Here is a 14,809-nt window from a genome sequence, read left to right as displayed (position 1 = left end):
CCCTATCTATAGTTTCTGGTCTGTAATTGAATTACGCACTTTTTAATTATATCAATGTTAGACTTTTTCGACAAGAATTTCGAGAAACCCCATGCATATGAATCATGTTGTGTAATATTTAAAGATAGATTTCAAACTATGTATAAATAATCGAAGCAATTCTAAAAATTGTATTGATCCAAGCACTTTTGATATCGAACTCTAGTCTCGTTCAACCAGACGCTCGGGTGTCTCCGTTTATCTCCGACATGCAAGAGAGCCTTTCTGCTTGTCGGAGATTTACGGAGACAGCCGAGCGTTTGGTTGAACGAGGCTATATTAACCTCTGGCGTAGGAATACATGAGACTATATAAATATCTTACTTGTTCGTATTATATAAAATCTGACTATTTTCAAAGTGTTTATTGATAAGTTTCCTTGAAAAACAATGCTTCAGCATACATTACTTTGAATTTTTCTATTATTTTCAAGAACTAAGTCTTGTCAGCGGTGTTGATTTGTGCTTAGGTCCAAACACTGTTTCACTTTCGGTTTGCCAGAGTAACTGCATAGGAGAGTTGATTAAAATCAACTCCCAATTAGTAAAAAACAAATGTCTGCGATTAATTAAATTAAAATAGAACTGGTTTGACATAAAGGGGGCTATAGCCTAAACTGAATTGATTTGGAAACTGTTAAGGCGCTCTCTCTCTCTCTCTCTCTCTCTCTCTCTCTCTCTCTCTCTCTCTCTCTCTCTCTCTCTCTCTCTCTCTCTCTCTCTCTCTCTCTCTCTCTCTCTCATAATGGCTCTGTCCCGCCTTTCTGTCACTCACTGTTTCTTATAAACTTTTATAGTTTCGCATCTTTTAAAAAAATTAATTATTCATTACTTTCTTGATCATTTTCATGCCTTAAAAATTTAGAAATCATAAGGGTGAGAGTAATCACTAACATACGGGTACACTGTATTTACTCCTTGTATTATTTTGTTTTTTAACAAATGTTTCATTTTCGGTTCTTCAACTGCATATTATTCATCAGAACTATGCTATTTTTTTTATTAATAAGGGGTTCCAAGAGGTTGGTTTTCTTGTTGCACTCGTTCAAATACTGCTAAAATAAAAATTTGCACAAAACGGGAATTTGCCGAGATAAGATAATTACTTTAATGCTAAAATCTGTATCAAAGTTATTCATAGATTGTATGATAAATACCTTTTAAAGGAAAACACATTTTTTTCGGTGTCTTTGTTTATTTGATTTAATATGAGTTTCCAAAGGGGTTTTTTAATTTTGATATTTATTTTATTTTTTTTTACAATTTCTATAAATGTTATACATGCTCCCATAAAAGTGGGACCAACTACATCAAAATTTATTAGGAAATATGTTGGTTGCGAGAAAAAGTGTGAGTGTAAAGGGGAGGATGCAGGCCCTCCTTGCCTCCTCCCCCCCCCCCCCCCCCCCCTCACCCCGATGCCACGTGCCTGGTATTACACAACCGTTACGATTTTTCAAGTACTAGTCATGATGACCACACGGTGCAAAGCAACTACGTTATGCCGTTGAACACGCTGGCTAATTTTAGGCAATGTGCCAATGTACGATGCATTTACCAAAAAATAAAAACGAAGTTGATTTGTATTTTTATCACAGACAAAGACAGTAGATGTAAATAAATAACTGCAATGACAAATTAATTATGTCGCTACTTCCAAGCTTCTGTACAGTAAGGCACTAGAACAGTATTCTACATGCAGTTGAATAAAACTCCTTTCACACGAAATTCAGAAAACGTGAAAAAAATTCTCTTGGACAGTCACATATTGCATTAACCAGAAACGGAACCATTATTGGAATTAAAGTCATGAGCGGATCTAGAGGGAGGTGGACCGGACCCCCCCCCCCCCAAATTTTTTTTATCAAATTATCTAAAATATGCAAACACAATCATCCCTCAGACCCCCCCCCCCCCCCCCCGCGCATGAAAGCCCTGCTAATGTTTCAGTTTCTTCAGAGTTCTCCGTCTCTATAGAGAACTCCAAGATACTCGCTGCGGGAAAGTCGGCCATCTTGGTCCTTGTCGTTATTCGTAAACATCAGTTCGACAAGTTTTTCGTTTGCGTCTTCTTCGCCAAACCCCATGTCTGTTGCTGCAGCCTCGCCCTCCAGAATGGCGAGTTGATATCGGATCTACAGTAAAATGGAACAAAATAACAACGGTATCAAAAGCAACAAAATCTTCACCACCATCATCATCATCATCATCATCATAATTATCATTACCATCATGATCATACTAAGTAACCGTTGTGATCGTCAAATACAACAACATCATCTCAATAAAAACGAAACACATTTCCACATTCCCAAAGTATAAACAACTTCAATAAAGCATCACCATTATCACGATCAAAAATGAAGATCAACATATCATCGATCATTATCGTCGTCATCATCAACATCAACAGCGACAACATCCTAGCTTTCGATAAGAACGACAAGCATTCACGATTGCAAATCATAAACCAATCTGAACAACATTACAATCATTATTTATATCATATCAAACATATTCAGCATCAACATCAATTATAATCAACCTATCAAATTTATCATCAAGCCAAATGAAGTGTTTTGTTCGAACACGTTTAGAGACATCTGACTGAAGTTGGGTGATGTCATGGATAAAATAAAATCAAAGTACTGAAAGTACTGAAATAAGATTAGGATAACGTTATTGCATAAGCTTTGAAATGCGAAATTTTACTAAACTATTTCTTGATTAGATTATTTCAAGGAAACAGTTGATTTTGATTGATACCTCTTAATTAGCACCTCTTTGTTTTAATTACCTCTTGACGATCAAGATAACCGTCCCTATTGTTATCAATGGCGTCGAAAGCGTCTCCTAGCTGGTCAGCGTCATTTGTAAACAGGAGCCTTACTTGGTACACCAATTCCGAGTTTGCAGGAATCTTGATCCCTAAACAATGAAAAGAGTCGCTATATTAAACAATAAAACGACTCCAAATTCAAAAGTTAAACTTAAATCAAAATTATTGTATTTCGTCACTGACCTTTCTTTGTGACGTGTTCTTGGTCACCGTATCCCAGGTACGCGGGGACGGTTATAGATCTTACCTCTCCCACACACATACCCACAATGCCTTTCCTTAACCCTTTTATTTCTGTCTGTGTATTTTCTGGAAGCAAAACAACTGGATGCGGCAAATCGTAGCTAAAAGGAATTAAGCAATGATAAAGTGTTTTTAAATGTTGTACACATGTCCGTAATAGGTGATGCTTTTAAAAGTCAACGACAGTGCCATTTTTAAATACATATAATAATCTAGCCATCACAATAGAAATGCATTAAATGAGAAATGCATTAAATGAGTATCTTATTTATACAGAAGTGGTGTACAATTACTCCAAAATTTGGTATTGCATGATAAATTTTAAATCAATATATTAAATACACGTACCTAGAAAAGAACTCTGTTCCGTCTGGCAGGAATCCCCGGAAATGGACCAGGAAAATCTCGTTCTCCTTGGCTACCGTGTCACATTGCTCGGCATAATCTTCTACATCAACAAACACCTCATCTTGAAAAAACTGTCCCAAAGTCCCAACACACCAGACAATGGACAACAGCAGGACACACTTGGAAGAGACCATCTTTATTTGATACTGCTAGAGACGGTATGAGACTATATGTGCATATGTTTATACTGGTTAATTAATATACATGTTCTGAGTGTAAACAAGGTAGCTGAAGCCAATGACATTTGTACAAAATACTCATACGAAGAATCCCACAGAGGATACAAATGCTTACCACAAAATAATGTTAATTTATGTGCATTCAATCATACATCACTGCTCAATGATAGGGTGTGTTGACTAGGGCCAATAATCTGTGTTCTCTTCTATCTACCAGACTCGTACGTATAGCCTAGTATGGGTATAGCTACGGCTTGTTTTTGTCTATTTTCAACTAAAACTGTATTTTTGATACAGTTCACTTATATATTCTTTTTAAAGATGATAAAAATACTTGTTGGGTTGATTGAAAATTGGTTTGTTTTTTTTTTAGTTTAAGGAGGCTGGGTGGTCAGCTATCTGCCTTAAACTTTGACATATGATATTTTTGGCCATAAACTAACATTTAGAACAGAAAAAAAACACATTTCAATTTTAAAATTTGAGCATTTCCTATATCTTGATACCGAGCTCTTCTTTATAAGAAGTTAAATATAGCCTAACAATGATCACGACCATCCGGTCCCCTAAAATTCAAAGATCATTTTTCCATCATACAATCAGAGTAAATTTATATTTTTGTTTTGCAAAATTTTCATCTTTTTATCTTAAGCACAAAAAGGTAAGAAAAAGCAAAAACAGAGTGTTTGTGGATTGCCTGATAAATATGTTTTAAACTTCATAAAGACAGTATTAACTTTTTTTCAAATTTCGATCATAGGAATTCGTAGAGTGTTCTCGTAGACTGTCTCCCTACATCATAAAAATTCCATCTATGATAGGGAGAGATACATTGGGTCATCATCAAATTACTGAGGCAAACCAAAATTTGAGCGACATTTTCTATGTTACCCTTGCTTGCCAAGTTGGTGCTAAGCTCGTAATACCAGTTTTTATTGTATCACTCTAAATATTTTTAATTTAAGATTACATAAGCAAAAGCGAAAATCTATGTTACAAATGAAGCAGTATGGTAAACAGAGCATTTCCGCTGATCATGTAACGTATTTGAATCCATACTTTGACTTTTTACTGTCTTTAAAACAACACACCACCCCCACCCCACCCCCACCCACCCCAAAGAAATGTGATAATTATATATGCCGATATTTCTTATCGAAATACATGAACATGAACTGTTCTTCTCTAATTTTTGATTTTGTCCTGTTCTTGCTGACGTGTTAAATCAAGGATGGCTTCCCGGTCTGTGGTCAAAGTAGATATCCATGTACGTATATAGATCCCAACAAGATAAATTATACTTGTACTAATGTGCTAGTAGATCCCAACACCTTGACCCGAGGTGACCGATGTCATCCTGTCAGACCGTCCAATGGGCGTTCACAGTAACGGGGGACGTGGCACAAGGAAAAAGAAACACGGCTATTTGATATCATCAAGCTTTATTGCTGATGATTACATCATAGATATATTTACACGTAATGCTTACTCCGGAGGCTAGTATACATCATCTAGCCGTGAAATTGACAGCTCTAGCAATGGATACAAGGATTAGTTTTACAAGTGTTCTAATAGTATAATATTGCAGAATGGAACAACAAACAAACAAACAAACAAACAAACAAGCAAGCAAACAAATATCAGCTACTATTCATAACTTTTTTTCAAATGAAAACTGGCGATTATTTTTTTTAAATTCAAGCAATTGTCCTAAAATAATCTGACAAAAGACATCGATATTATACATTTCATTCACGAGATATACGACACATATGTAGGATTGACGCAAGATATACTAGTAATATACAGGTTAAAAGAACGTTATAATTCGTCTCTAAAATCGTGGGGGAGGATGTCTCTGTATTCGTCTATTGATATCTTTCCATCCTTGTTCACATCGGCGGCTGTTAACAGGTTTTGGTACAGATCTTCCAGAACCTCATGCTTGAGGCCGATTCCCGACGCCTGAATCGTTTTGATTTGTTCCATAATCTGCAAAATAGAATAAACAATACTAGTAATTGAATGATTGGCTTAATTTAATGTTTTTGTTTGGTACAATTGGGGTGGGTGGGTACTTAAATATTTTTTTTTAAACTTTTTTTCTTTTTCAACGATTATTTTTCTTTCTTTGAAGAAGCATGATTCAAATGTAATTCAATAGCTATTTTTAAAGGGTTATATTTTGTTTGTTTTTTTTTTAGGGGAGGGGGCGTTTTTATTGCTTACCTCTTCTAGCGTGATGTGGTTATCCCCGTCGAGGTCAATGGACTCAAAGCCCTGTTTAACATCTATCTTATCCTCAATTTCTATCAATTCCACCTCGTACAAAAGGGGGGTGTTCGCTGGAATCACACCGCCTAGTCAAAGACATGGTTTCTATTAGATATTATGCCCCCTGCAGATGCACTCACAGAATTTTTCGTCATTAATAACGACTTTAAAACGCTCTTTTGAAAACTTTTATTATTTGTAACCCTCATTTATAGTGGAGAAAAGTCGTATAATACCTGCACCAAATTTTCAAAATTCTTTAAAAAACTCATTATTCCCCCCCCCCCCCCCCCCAATGCACTGCTAATAAATAAGATAGATGATTTAGATGATTTTTATTTTATAGATATACTGATGATGACCATTTTGTAGCGGTAGGTCCCTGTCCCCCTGGCCGTGGTGCGGGACCGTCAGGAGCCTCTTTTCCCCAACACACATCTCCCTGAAACCGGTCTCCACATCACTTGACGGGTGTTCAAGACCCAGGGGAACGTGCATCACCTGGTCCTTTTCATAGCTGTAAAAGAATTACAAACGATGGGTTAACACCTCTCTCTCTCTCTCTCTCTCTCTCTCTCTCTCTCTCTCTCTCTCTCTCTCTCTCTCTCTCTCTCTCTCTCTCCAATTTCAGATAGTACCTTGAGTGAAATAGAGTCCCGTTTTCAAAAAACACTTTGTATTGAACTTTTAACATATTGTTGGTCTGTGATTTTTTCATGCAGATCCTCGGTTTGTATAAAACTTCCACTTTCAGTTCATCATCAGACGCCTGACTATGGGACAAAAAGAGGAGAAACAACCCCCAAATTGAAATAATACTCATCAGACTCATCTTCGTCTAATTAGGAGAATCCCGTTTTGTGCATGCTTGCTTGCTTATATAGAAATACAGGGTTACGTGGCAGTTGTTGGATGAAAACAAGTATATTCACCCAGTCTTTCAGGTGATGCTCCTGGGTATATTATTCGCATTAATTAATTAATACGCATATAGTAATTGGTATAATAAGCTTTCAGGCCTCAGCACGAGTATGGATCAGTTATGATCAAGGCATTCAACGTACTGATTTTTGTTAATCATGGGTCACCTTTACTGTTCTTTTCATTGAGTTTTCATTTCATATTTTTTTATGATCATGAATTACCAAAAAAAAAAAAAAGAAATGATTTAAATAAATCTTTAATAATTGCTGTTCTTCATTGTTTGTCCCTGTGTATATGTTGTTTTTTTTTTATTTCTCCAGGCAAATTTCATAAAATGCAGTATAATTGTAATATTAAATCATTAAAATAGTTGTTATCTATTACAAATCCTTCATGTGTGGAAAAAAAGCACATACGCTGGGTATAAAAGGTAGGTACAACTATTACGTCACGTTGCGTCCAGAAAACATCCGGGTCACTCGGACTGTGGATATATAATGCGGGGTCTTCAATGATGTTGGCCAGTGATACAAGAAAATGGAAAATATGGCTTTGCTAAACATTAAGAGATTTGCATTATTTTTCGTGTTCATTTGTTGTGTTGCGTGTAACATTGTAACGGAAGAAGGGGTTGAAATTGAGATTATAACTCCCCCTGCAAATGACTGTGTTCAAATCAAGACTGGAGACTGGGTTTCGGTGTTATATAATATGACAAAATCTTGTGGAAAAACCCTTGAATCAACATACAATATTGGGTAAATATTTTTAAAAAATGGTTTTATTTCATGAAGCGTGTAAACTTCAAAATTTATATAATGCATATATGAAAAAATATTTCTTGATCGACAATATTGCTGAGAACTGCTAAATGAAACGAGTTTGGATTTTGCAGCTCAAAGAACAAGACTGTGCCACAGGAATATTATTTTGGCGTCGATTCAAGAAACGGTGTAGTAATTGGGTTAGCGGGTGCCTGCAAAGGAGAGAGAAGGAAGTTGTTGATTCCATCACCTCTTATGTCAAGAGATCCTGAGAGTATGTATATTGAATTATTAATATAAAGTCTTTAAATTTTGAAAATAACACTTTGATTGATAGGAAAAGTTTTTGTAGAAAAGGTGTTTTTAATTTAAAACGTAACGTCCTTCTCAAGCTGCAGGCGACACTCTTATCTATGACGCAATCGTAGCAGACCACGTGTTAGCGGAGGACAAACACAGATTGAGAGAATTTTGGTCCATGGATTGGAATACTGACAAATATATAGATCTTGAAGAGGTAGGGCCTTTTCTATGTACCCTTTTAAATAAAATTACTACTCAATTGCATAGTTTGAACCAGTGAGTATTTAGATGCATGTTGTAATATATATCTGGCAATGTGTAAATTGAATTTCCTTTAGCAAGCATTGGCGCATTTTTTTTCCTTATAGTCTAAACATGCATATGTATTGTCCTTTTTTATCACGTAGCTCGACATGGCTCTTTCACGGGAGGGATTTTTGGAAAACATACTCCAGGATAACTCTGGAATAGAGAATATGTCTGACATGATCATTGGTGTGTTCGATAAAGATGGCGACGAAGCATTGGACCGTGACGAGTTTTTCGAAATGCACAGAAATATTAACATATCAAAACCAGAGGAGGAACCACCAACCACCGTGGAGGAGCCTGAATCAAAGCGCAGGCGAAGGAAAAGGGATGAACTTTAGTGAGTGAGAGAAGAACAGAAAAGACTGATAGTTACCCTTCGTCTCCTGATGCTGTATAAAGATCACGTGACTTTGTCATGATGGCAAAGAACTCATTTGAGACTTTCATATGCTAATTGTAAAACAATGCATTCAGTTTTAATTATGGGATATGTGCTATTTTTGTAGAATAAAGAATTTATTTATAAAATATGTTTTCTATATATTCAAAAAGGTGTTTGTTAGCACTAATTTTGTACATGTATACGGCAAAGTTAAAATGTAAGGTACCTTTCCAAAACATATCATATATGATAATGTAATTCTCATTTTTTCCGATACTTAAGACAATCGATTAGTATAAGATTAAATCACTTTTTCGTAGCCCCTCCCCAAATCTAGATTTTGTACGATGCCGATTGAGTATTTATCTTAATATGTAATATTCACTAGTATATTTACACTTTATAATCTAACGATTTAAAAAGATGACTGTGTCGTGGCGAAATAGGGGGCTCACAGATTTTGTGAGATATATTGAAAAGAATCCACTGAGTGCTCGAGGCTTGTAAAATGATGCCGAAATCAATGCATAACTCAACCTTGGTCAATATTTGTGTACGCTGTTATTACATGCACCGGCAAACAATTAAAATCTGTGAAATTTTCTTTTCATAGAATGGAATTCGTATAAAACTTGAAGACTTAACCAAATTTGGTCAAACAGTTTTCGAAGACAATAGGATTCCTCCGATCTTCAAGAAATTATTTACAATGATATTTATTGTTTTTTCAACGAGGAAGGAAATTGTCATGTTTTTTTCTCGTATCTGCTTCCGCGTTTTAATAGGTGTAAACAAACATTTTACGGAATGTGTTTGACAAAGAAGGAAGTAGACATGTGCTTTGTAATTTGATGCCCATCGGTAATATTTAATCATTTTAAAGACTTCCTTATGTTCAAAACCCAAGCACACGTGCACCTATACCAAAGACCCGAAGCAATCCGTTTTTTTTCTAACAGCCAGAAACAGCAAATATGGCTGCATCAAATTACACATCGTATTTTGCATTTGTAATGATGCTGTCTACAATCATTAGCTCGATGAGTCAAACAGAACAAAAAGAAGGTGTCCGGATAGAGACCGTTTATGCCCCGTCCCCGGGATGTTACGGCGTTAACTACGGGGACTTCTACATAGGCGTGGAAAATATGACCCTGGCGGACGGTACCGTTTTGACTACTTCATACATGTAAGTATTCATGAAACATAATTCACTGTCACAAGGCATCTTATATACCCTGTTGTCACGGTAAATAATTGAAAAAAAAACAACTTTTGCGACTTAACAGTTCAGAAAATAACATTCATCTTTATGAATTTTTCACTATTCATTACCCATTGTCATGGTAAACATTTTTGTTGTTGTAATTTTAGCGTTTCAAAATATCTGAATGCGATTTAAAATATTCAAATTCTTTTTCGAATATAAAACCGTTTGTTCATTTTACTATATACAAGGCCAAGAACAGACGTCGTAAAGAAGGGCTGGTACCTTGGAAAAAGGGCGAAAGGCATTGACATCGGATTACAGGGGGCATGTAAAGGGGAGATAAGGAATATAACAATCCCTCCGCACCTCATGTTTGGCATCGAAAAAGATAGTGAGTTCATTGCTTTTAACAGTCATTTATGTAGCACATGCACGATACATGCTTCAAATGATAAGTTAACCGGGGTTTTCAATTTTTGTTTACACCCTGTAATTGTACAATTTTAAACATTACATAATACATAAAATAAGAGGACATACCGAAAAATTTCTTAATTGTTTAATGGCTTTATTTTTTCAGCTTTTAACTTTAAAGTTCCTGCTAATTCCACAATATTTTACCAAGCAGAAATATTGGATATTGTTCCTGAGAGCGAGAAATCGTATCTTGAGGATTTCCTCTATGCCGACTTGAATGGCGATTTCCTCGTGGACGTAAAAGAGGTTAGGCGGCGACTTTCATCAGACCTCAAATGAGCCTAAAACCATTTTTTTTCTTCCTTAATCGAGTTATAATTATACTTATACCTAAAATGTTGAAAACTTTTTTTTCTTTGAGAACTTGTTTTTGAAAGTGTTTGTGAACAAATACCAGTAGTCGCTTTTGAATACTACACGAAGTACTGTATACAGGGCTATTTTCGGCCCTCGTAATTTTTGCCCTTCTACACTTGCATATAGTTTCACCCCGTCTTAATTCGCCCAGACACAGTTGTGTTTTAAGAGAGATAATTTGAGACATTGAACTCCGCCCAGTTTATAATTCGCCCGCTCGTAACGAGTGCGACAGGGCCGAAAATAAAACGGGAGCAAATGTTTCCTTGTATACAACACTTGTATTGGAATAAACATAAAAAAGCTCCTTTAATCGTTATATAAAGAACATATCAGAAGTTTTGGAGATTCTTTTTTTTCAGATTGAATATGTATTAACAAATGAAAGGGGTCTTCGGCAAATGCTGAGTTCAGCTCTTGGAATGGACAATATAGCAGAACTAGCCGTGCAGTGGTTTGACAGTCTTGGGGACGGTGCTCTAGATAGAGAGGAATATTTTACAATGTCCAAAACCATCAATTTGGAGCAGTTGAGAAAAGATGCAAATTCAGACTCAAATTTAGAATCAATAAACCAGAACTCAAAAGAAGAACTCTGAAGTATTGAATAGTTCCATCGGGAACTTGTGCATATATGTATTTGTTTGTTTGTTTTCTTGGCTGCTGAATAAAATATCAAATTTTGAAGAGTCGTTTTTTTATTGATCATAATACAGATGCATTGTTTGAAAGTTTAACTTGAATGAATACCGAAACTTATTGGTCAAGCTATTCAAAACTTTTCTTTTGGAAGGAACATCAGCAAAATATCATCATTAATGTTATTTTCACAGTGAAAGTTGCGGAAAGTAATCCTTATGTACTCTGCTAGTGTATCATTTTGGTGAACACGGAAAAAACTGTCTGGATAAAAATGATATTTTTAAAATTAAATATGCGAAAAAGTTTAACGCATTATCTAAACAATAAAAGTAACTAAATTATACTCTTTCCCGAGTTTTTGCTTCCACCACTTTTCGCTTTATATTTCGATAATACTAAATACCTTTGTGCTTAAACTACGTTCATCCACTAATATGAAAAATGTCCAGATTATCTGTTTTGAAACTTCCCCAAAAAGTGATTGAAGCAATAACTTGGGACAGACTATAGTATGTTAGATAGACAAAATAACCGAGTTTGACAGCCTCATGGTTATTCGTGCAGTCCGATAATTTTTCTATAGAAACTGACAGGACTGAAATCTACAAGATCCAGTTCCAACTAGTTGATCGATCGGTTGAAACCTTCACTAACCTAAGAAAAATCACGGATTGCATGACGAAATAATCAAGATAATGTCACTCAAGACGACTGGGTTGTTTCTTTTATATAACGTATTGATGTGCATTAACTTATACAAAAAACGTTTTCTTTTGTCATTAATGCGGGATATGAGGGTGGCGACATTGCAGAAAAAATACATAACCATACGTTAGCGTTTTCTGCAATGATTGCTATATTTATAACCCGCGTGAATCATCAAAGCATTTTATTGTTTATATTTACATCTATCATTTAACAAATTAATAAATGGGTTGTAAAATGTAAGTAAAATTCACTAAATTACTCTTATTGTACATGTATGTACATCAGTACGTTAGCTAAAAGAAACAGTCAAATCGTTTCCTATAGGAATTTGAACCTCTTCATCTTGATTATTTCGTGCAGTCCGTGATTTTTTTTTTTTAGGTTCGCTGTAGGTTTTGACCAATCGATAAACGGGGCGTGTAGATTTCAGTCTTGCTGTTCGTATAGAGCTATGATAAATTAAGTTTCCGTAAGAAAGGGAATCATGCTCGGTAGATGTAAATAGGACAATTTATAGTTACTTATACTTACTCGTTGCAGTATATTTATTAATTTGTCTAGGAAGGATGTAAATAGGAATGCTTTCTTTGATGATTCATACGGGTTGTGAAGGGAGCGATCATTGCAGAACAAATCTTTACAACGTTGTATCTTTTGAAATGGATGATATAATCACAATTTTTTTTTCGACAGACAATATTGTGTTTAATTTTCAAAAACGAGTTTCGGATTTATGCAATTCTTCAATGCAGGTATATCAGCGATTTAAGGACAAACACTAATTTATTTTATTTTCCAGTTTAACTTAAAAACAGCATATAATAAGATCTACCTATAGTGTCGATACAATGAAAATCAAGCACATATTCAGTATTACATCGTGAAATGATATATATACATTGTATACATTTACAATCTCTCTCTCTCTCTCTCTCTCTCTCTCTCTCTCTCTCTCTCTCTCTCTCTCTCTCTCTCTCTGTTAGTCAAGCACTTTCATTATTTGCCATTTCATCGAAATTCAAAGTTACTTATTATTTTAAATCCTTAGTTTAATATTATCAATGCACTTCCCTTTCTTTAACGGGTAATTGATATCTTTGATCAATACCTTCAGGTGTTATATGTTGTATCTGCTAATCTGCTGCTATACCGGACACGGAAGTGTCGATTGCCCGAGGCCAGTGTCCGAAGTCAGGTTACACCCGGGACACAGATATATCTTGGTTATACAAAAAATATCTTTATAACTATACGGAATAGTTTTTTTGTTTTTAAAAATGACAAAATCTCAAGGCATGTTGCATCTTGTCCTCGTTTTACTTTTGCAAAGTTCAGCAGTATTTTGCAATGACCAAGAAGACATAAGCTACAAAATCATTAATCCTCCTCATTCCGGGTGTGAACAAGAAGTCAAAGATGGAGACAACATTCAAGTGAATTTCATAGGAACTCTAAAAGACGGAACCGAATTCGTTAACACGTAAGCTTTATAATAATCATTACTTAAATTAATCATCAACAGTATTTCTTTCTGAGTCTCCAAATAACACTTAATATTATAATGATGTAATTTTTTATTTATTTTACCCGACAGATACGCGGATGATTTGCCATATTATTTCGTGGTTGGGTCCAAAAAGGTTCCGAAGGGTTTGTCCCAGGGAACGCTGGGAATGTGTCCCGGAGAAATCCGTGAAGTTAACATTCCTTCCCATCTCGGATTTGGTGACGAGGAAAAAGGTAAAAAAAGAAATTTTGAAGAGCTAAACAGGGCTCACTGACTTTTGGACGATTGTATCGGTTATATACATGTAATATTATGTGCAATGGATGCGAAAAGGGATAGAATTGGTTGTTTCATTACGGATTTAACATTAACAAGTCTAGAGAACAATAATTTTCAACAATAAAAAATGAATTAAAAATTAAACTGTCATTGTGACATATATGAATACATATTTGAGTAGCATCGATGATTTTTAAAATGAACCGGTCATTTGACATATATAGAATGCGCACGCATGGTTTAGTAGCTTGTCAGATTCCAAATACATGTACCAACAAACCGTATTCTGACTCTTACCCAAATTGTATCTTTCAGAGAACATTCCACGTGGGTCGTGGCTTGTGTATGAGATAGAGCTGATAGATTTTTTAGAAGTTAAAATCGACTTCTTTGATACTTTGGATGTTGACAAAAATGAACAACTTAATCTAGAAGAGGTAATATAATTGATTCAATTCTAAATTCTCACCAACAGTTATTTTGGGCATCACTTCCAATTTGCTATTCTTTAAATACGATTTGAGCATATTTGGTAATTTATTGATATTTTTTTTATAGGTAGAACAATATTTTTCCCTACCTGAGGTGAGCGATGTTTTCGGCGATGTTGCGTCGAGCGAGAGTAGCTTAAGCTTCCTTACACAAACACTCATGAACCTAGGAGATGAAAATGGCGATGATCTTATCAGCCGTGAAGAGTTCTACATCCTTCAAGATTTCAAAAACCAACAGCAGAAGGAAAAAGAATCTATGATGGAATTTAGAGAGGACCTATGATGCTTTACTTTAGCTTTCATGTTTATTTATATGTACTGTAATATGTAATATGAAATATGGTTATTAAAAAATAAATCATAAATCAAACTTTTGTTATGTCTTGAGCACTGCTTTAAAGCTATAAAGATCATTCAGGTTTAGAAAAATAATTCTGGCTGAAATTTTATGTTTGTAATAGTTTTAAAT

The 14,809-nt window shown here is 35.1% G+C and overlaps 5 protein-coding genes across 6 annotated transcripts; 3 read left to right on the top strand and 2 right to left on the bottom strand.

Moving 5' to 3' along the window:
* Nucleotides 1–1,964: 1,964 nt before the first annotated feature.
* LOC105343564 (FK506-binding protein 2) lies at nucleotides 1,965–3,805 on the bottom strand. The gene is made up of 4 exons (XM_011450972.4): nucleotides 3,469–3,805; nucleotides 3,061–3,221; nucleotides 2,836–2,966; nucleotides 1,965–2,173 (listed from the first exon to the last, which is right to left on the bottom strand). Exons 1-4 carry the CDS (start codon nucleotides 3,660–3,662, stop codon nucleotides 1,994–1,996), a joined length of 666 nt encoding a protein of 221 aa, XP_011449274.3. The 5' UTR covers nucleotides 3,663–3,805; the 3' UTR covers nucleotides 1,965–1,993.
* A 1,336-nt stretch (nucleotides 3,806–5,141) lies between these two features.
* LOC105343563 (uncharacterized) lies at nucleotides 5,142–6,848 on the bottom strand. Its single transcript, XM_011450971.4, has 4 exons — nucleotides 6,620–6,848; nucleotides 6,344–6,498; nucleotides 5,937–6,067; nucleotides 5,142–5,699 (listed from the first exon to the last, which is right to left on the bottom strand). Exons 1-4 carry the CDS (start codon nucleotides 6,811–6,813, stop codon nucleotides 5,529–5,531), a joined length of 651 nt encoding a protein of 216 aa, XP_011449273.3. The 5' UTR covers nucleotides 6,814–6,848; the 3' UTR covers nucleotides 5,142–5,528.
* A 528-nt stretch (nucleotides 6,849–7,376) lies between these two features.
* LOC105345393 (peptidyl-prolyl cis-trans isomerase FKBP14) lies at nucleotides 7,377–8,803 on the top strand. Its single transcript, XM_034445389.2, has 4 exons — nucleotides 7,377–7,663; nucleotides 7,801–7,943; nucleotides 8,062–8,186; nucleotides 8,380–8,803. The coding sequence occupies exons 1-4, from the start codon at nucleotides 7,443–7,445 to the stop codon at nucleotides 8,620–8,622; spliced, it is 732 nt and encodes a 243-aa protein (XP_034301280.2). The 5' UTR covers nucleotides 7,377–7,442; the 3' UTR covers nucleotides 8,623–8,803.
* Nucleotides 8,804–9,435: 632 nt separating this feature from the next.
* On the top strand, nucleotides 9,436–11,393 carry LOC105345382 (peptidyl-prolyl cis-trans isomerase FKBP9). 2 transcript variants are annotated; one of them, XM_066072823.1, is made up of 4 exons: nucleotides 9,436–9,855; nucleotides 10,125–10,267; nucleotides 10,505–10,599; nucleotides 11,073–11,393. In XM_066072823.1, exons 1-4 carry the CDS (start codon nucleotides 9,641–9,643, stop codon nucleotides 11,307–11,309), a joined length of 690 nt encoding a protein of 229 aa, XP_065928895.1. In that variant the 5' UTR covers nucleotides 9,436–9,640; the 3' UTR covers nucleotides 11,310–11,393. The 2 variants fall into 2 exon arrangements, with proteins under 2 accessions (XP_065928895.1, XP_011451817.3); XM_011453515.4 differs by having other exon boundaries at nucleotides 9,452–9,855; nucleotides 10,457–10,599.
* Nucleotides 11,394–13,227: 1,834 nt separating this feature from the next.
* Nucleotides 13,228–14,702, top strand: LOC136272057 (FK506-binding protein 2-like). The gene is made up of 4 exons (XM_066072838.1): nucleotides 13,228–13,540; nucleotides 13,655–13,800; nucleotides 14,162–14,283; nucleotides 14,405–14,702. Exons 1-4 carry the CDS (start codon nucleotides 13,338–13,340, stop codon nucleotides 14,621–14,623), a joined length of 690 nt encoding a protein of 229 aa, XP_065928910.1. The 5' UTR covers nucleotides 13,228–13,337; the 3' UTR covers nucleotides 14,624–14,702.
* The last annotated feature ends 107 nt before the right edge of the window (nucleotides 14,703–14,809 follow it).

This window comes from Magallana gigas, chromosome 2, assembly GCF_963853765.1.
Source record: "Magallana gigas chromosome 2, xbMagGiga1.1, whole genome shotgun sequence".
Lineage (NCBI taxonomy): Eukaryota > Metazoa > Mollusca > Bivalvia > Ostreida > Ostreidae > Magallana > Magallana gigas.
This window is presented reverse-complemented; position numbering and strand designations above follow the sequence as displayed.

Coding starts and splice junctions, on each gene's coding strand:
- LOC105343564 (XM_011450972.4), bottom strand. CDS start 3,662: ATGGTCTCTTCCAAGTGTGTCCTGCTGTTGTCCATTGTCTGGTGTGTT. Junction 3,222..3,468: donor GGAACAGAGTTCTTTTCTAG/GTACGTGTATTT, acceptor AATTCCTTTTAG/CTACGATTTGCCGCATCCAG. Junction 2,174..2,835: donor GTTATCTTGATCGTCAAGAG/GTAATTAAAACA, acceptor ATTTTACTGTAG/ATCCGATATCAACTCGCCAT.
- LOC105343563 (XM_011450971.4), bottom strand. CDS start 6,813: ATGAGTCTGATGAGTATTATTTCAATTTGGGGGTTGTTTCTCCTCTTT. Junction 6,499..6,619: donor GGGACTCTATTTCACTCAAG/GTACTATCTGAA, acceptor ATTCTTTTACAG/CTATGAAAAGGACCAGGTGA. Junction 6,068..6,343: donor GGACCTACCGCTACAAAATG/GTCATCATCAGT, acceptor GTCTTTGACTAG/GCGGTGTGATTCCAGCGAAC.
- LOC105345393 (XM_034445389.2), top strand. CDS start 7,443: ATGGAAAATATGGCTTTGCTAAACATTAAGAGATTTGCATTATTTTTC. Junction 7,944..8,061: donor TATGTCAAGAGATCCTGAGA/GTATGTATATTG, acceptor GTCCTTCTCAAG/CTGCAGGCGACACTCTTATC. Junction 8,187..8,379: donor AATATATAGATCTTGAAGAG/GTAGGGCCTTTT, acceptor TTTATCACGTAG/CTCGACATGGCTCTTTCACG.
- LOC105345382 (XM_011453515.4), top strand. CDS start 9,641: ATGGCTGCATCAAATTACACATCGTATTTTGCATTTGTAATGATGCTG. Junction 10,268..10,456: donor GTTTGGCATCGAAAAAGATA/GTGAGTTCATTG, acceptor TTATTTTTTCAG/CTTTTAACTTTAAAGTTCCT. Junction 10,600..11,072: donor TCCTCGTGGACGTAAAAGAG/GTTAGGCGGCGA, acceptor CTTTTTTTTCAG/ATTGAATATGTATTAACAAA.
- LOC136272057 (XM_066072838.1), top strand. CDS start 13,338: ATGACAAAATCTCAAGGCATGTTGCATCTTGTCCTCGTTTTACTTTTG. Junction 13,541..13,654: donor GGAACCGAATTCGTTAACAC/GTAAGCTTTATA, acceptor TTTACCCGACAG/ATACGCGGATGATTTGCCAT. Junction 13,801..14,161: donor ATTTGGTGACGAGGAAAAAG/GTAAAAAAAGAA, acceptor TGTATCTTTCAG/AGAACATTCCACGTGGGTCG.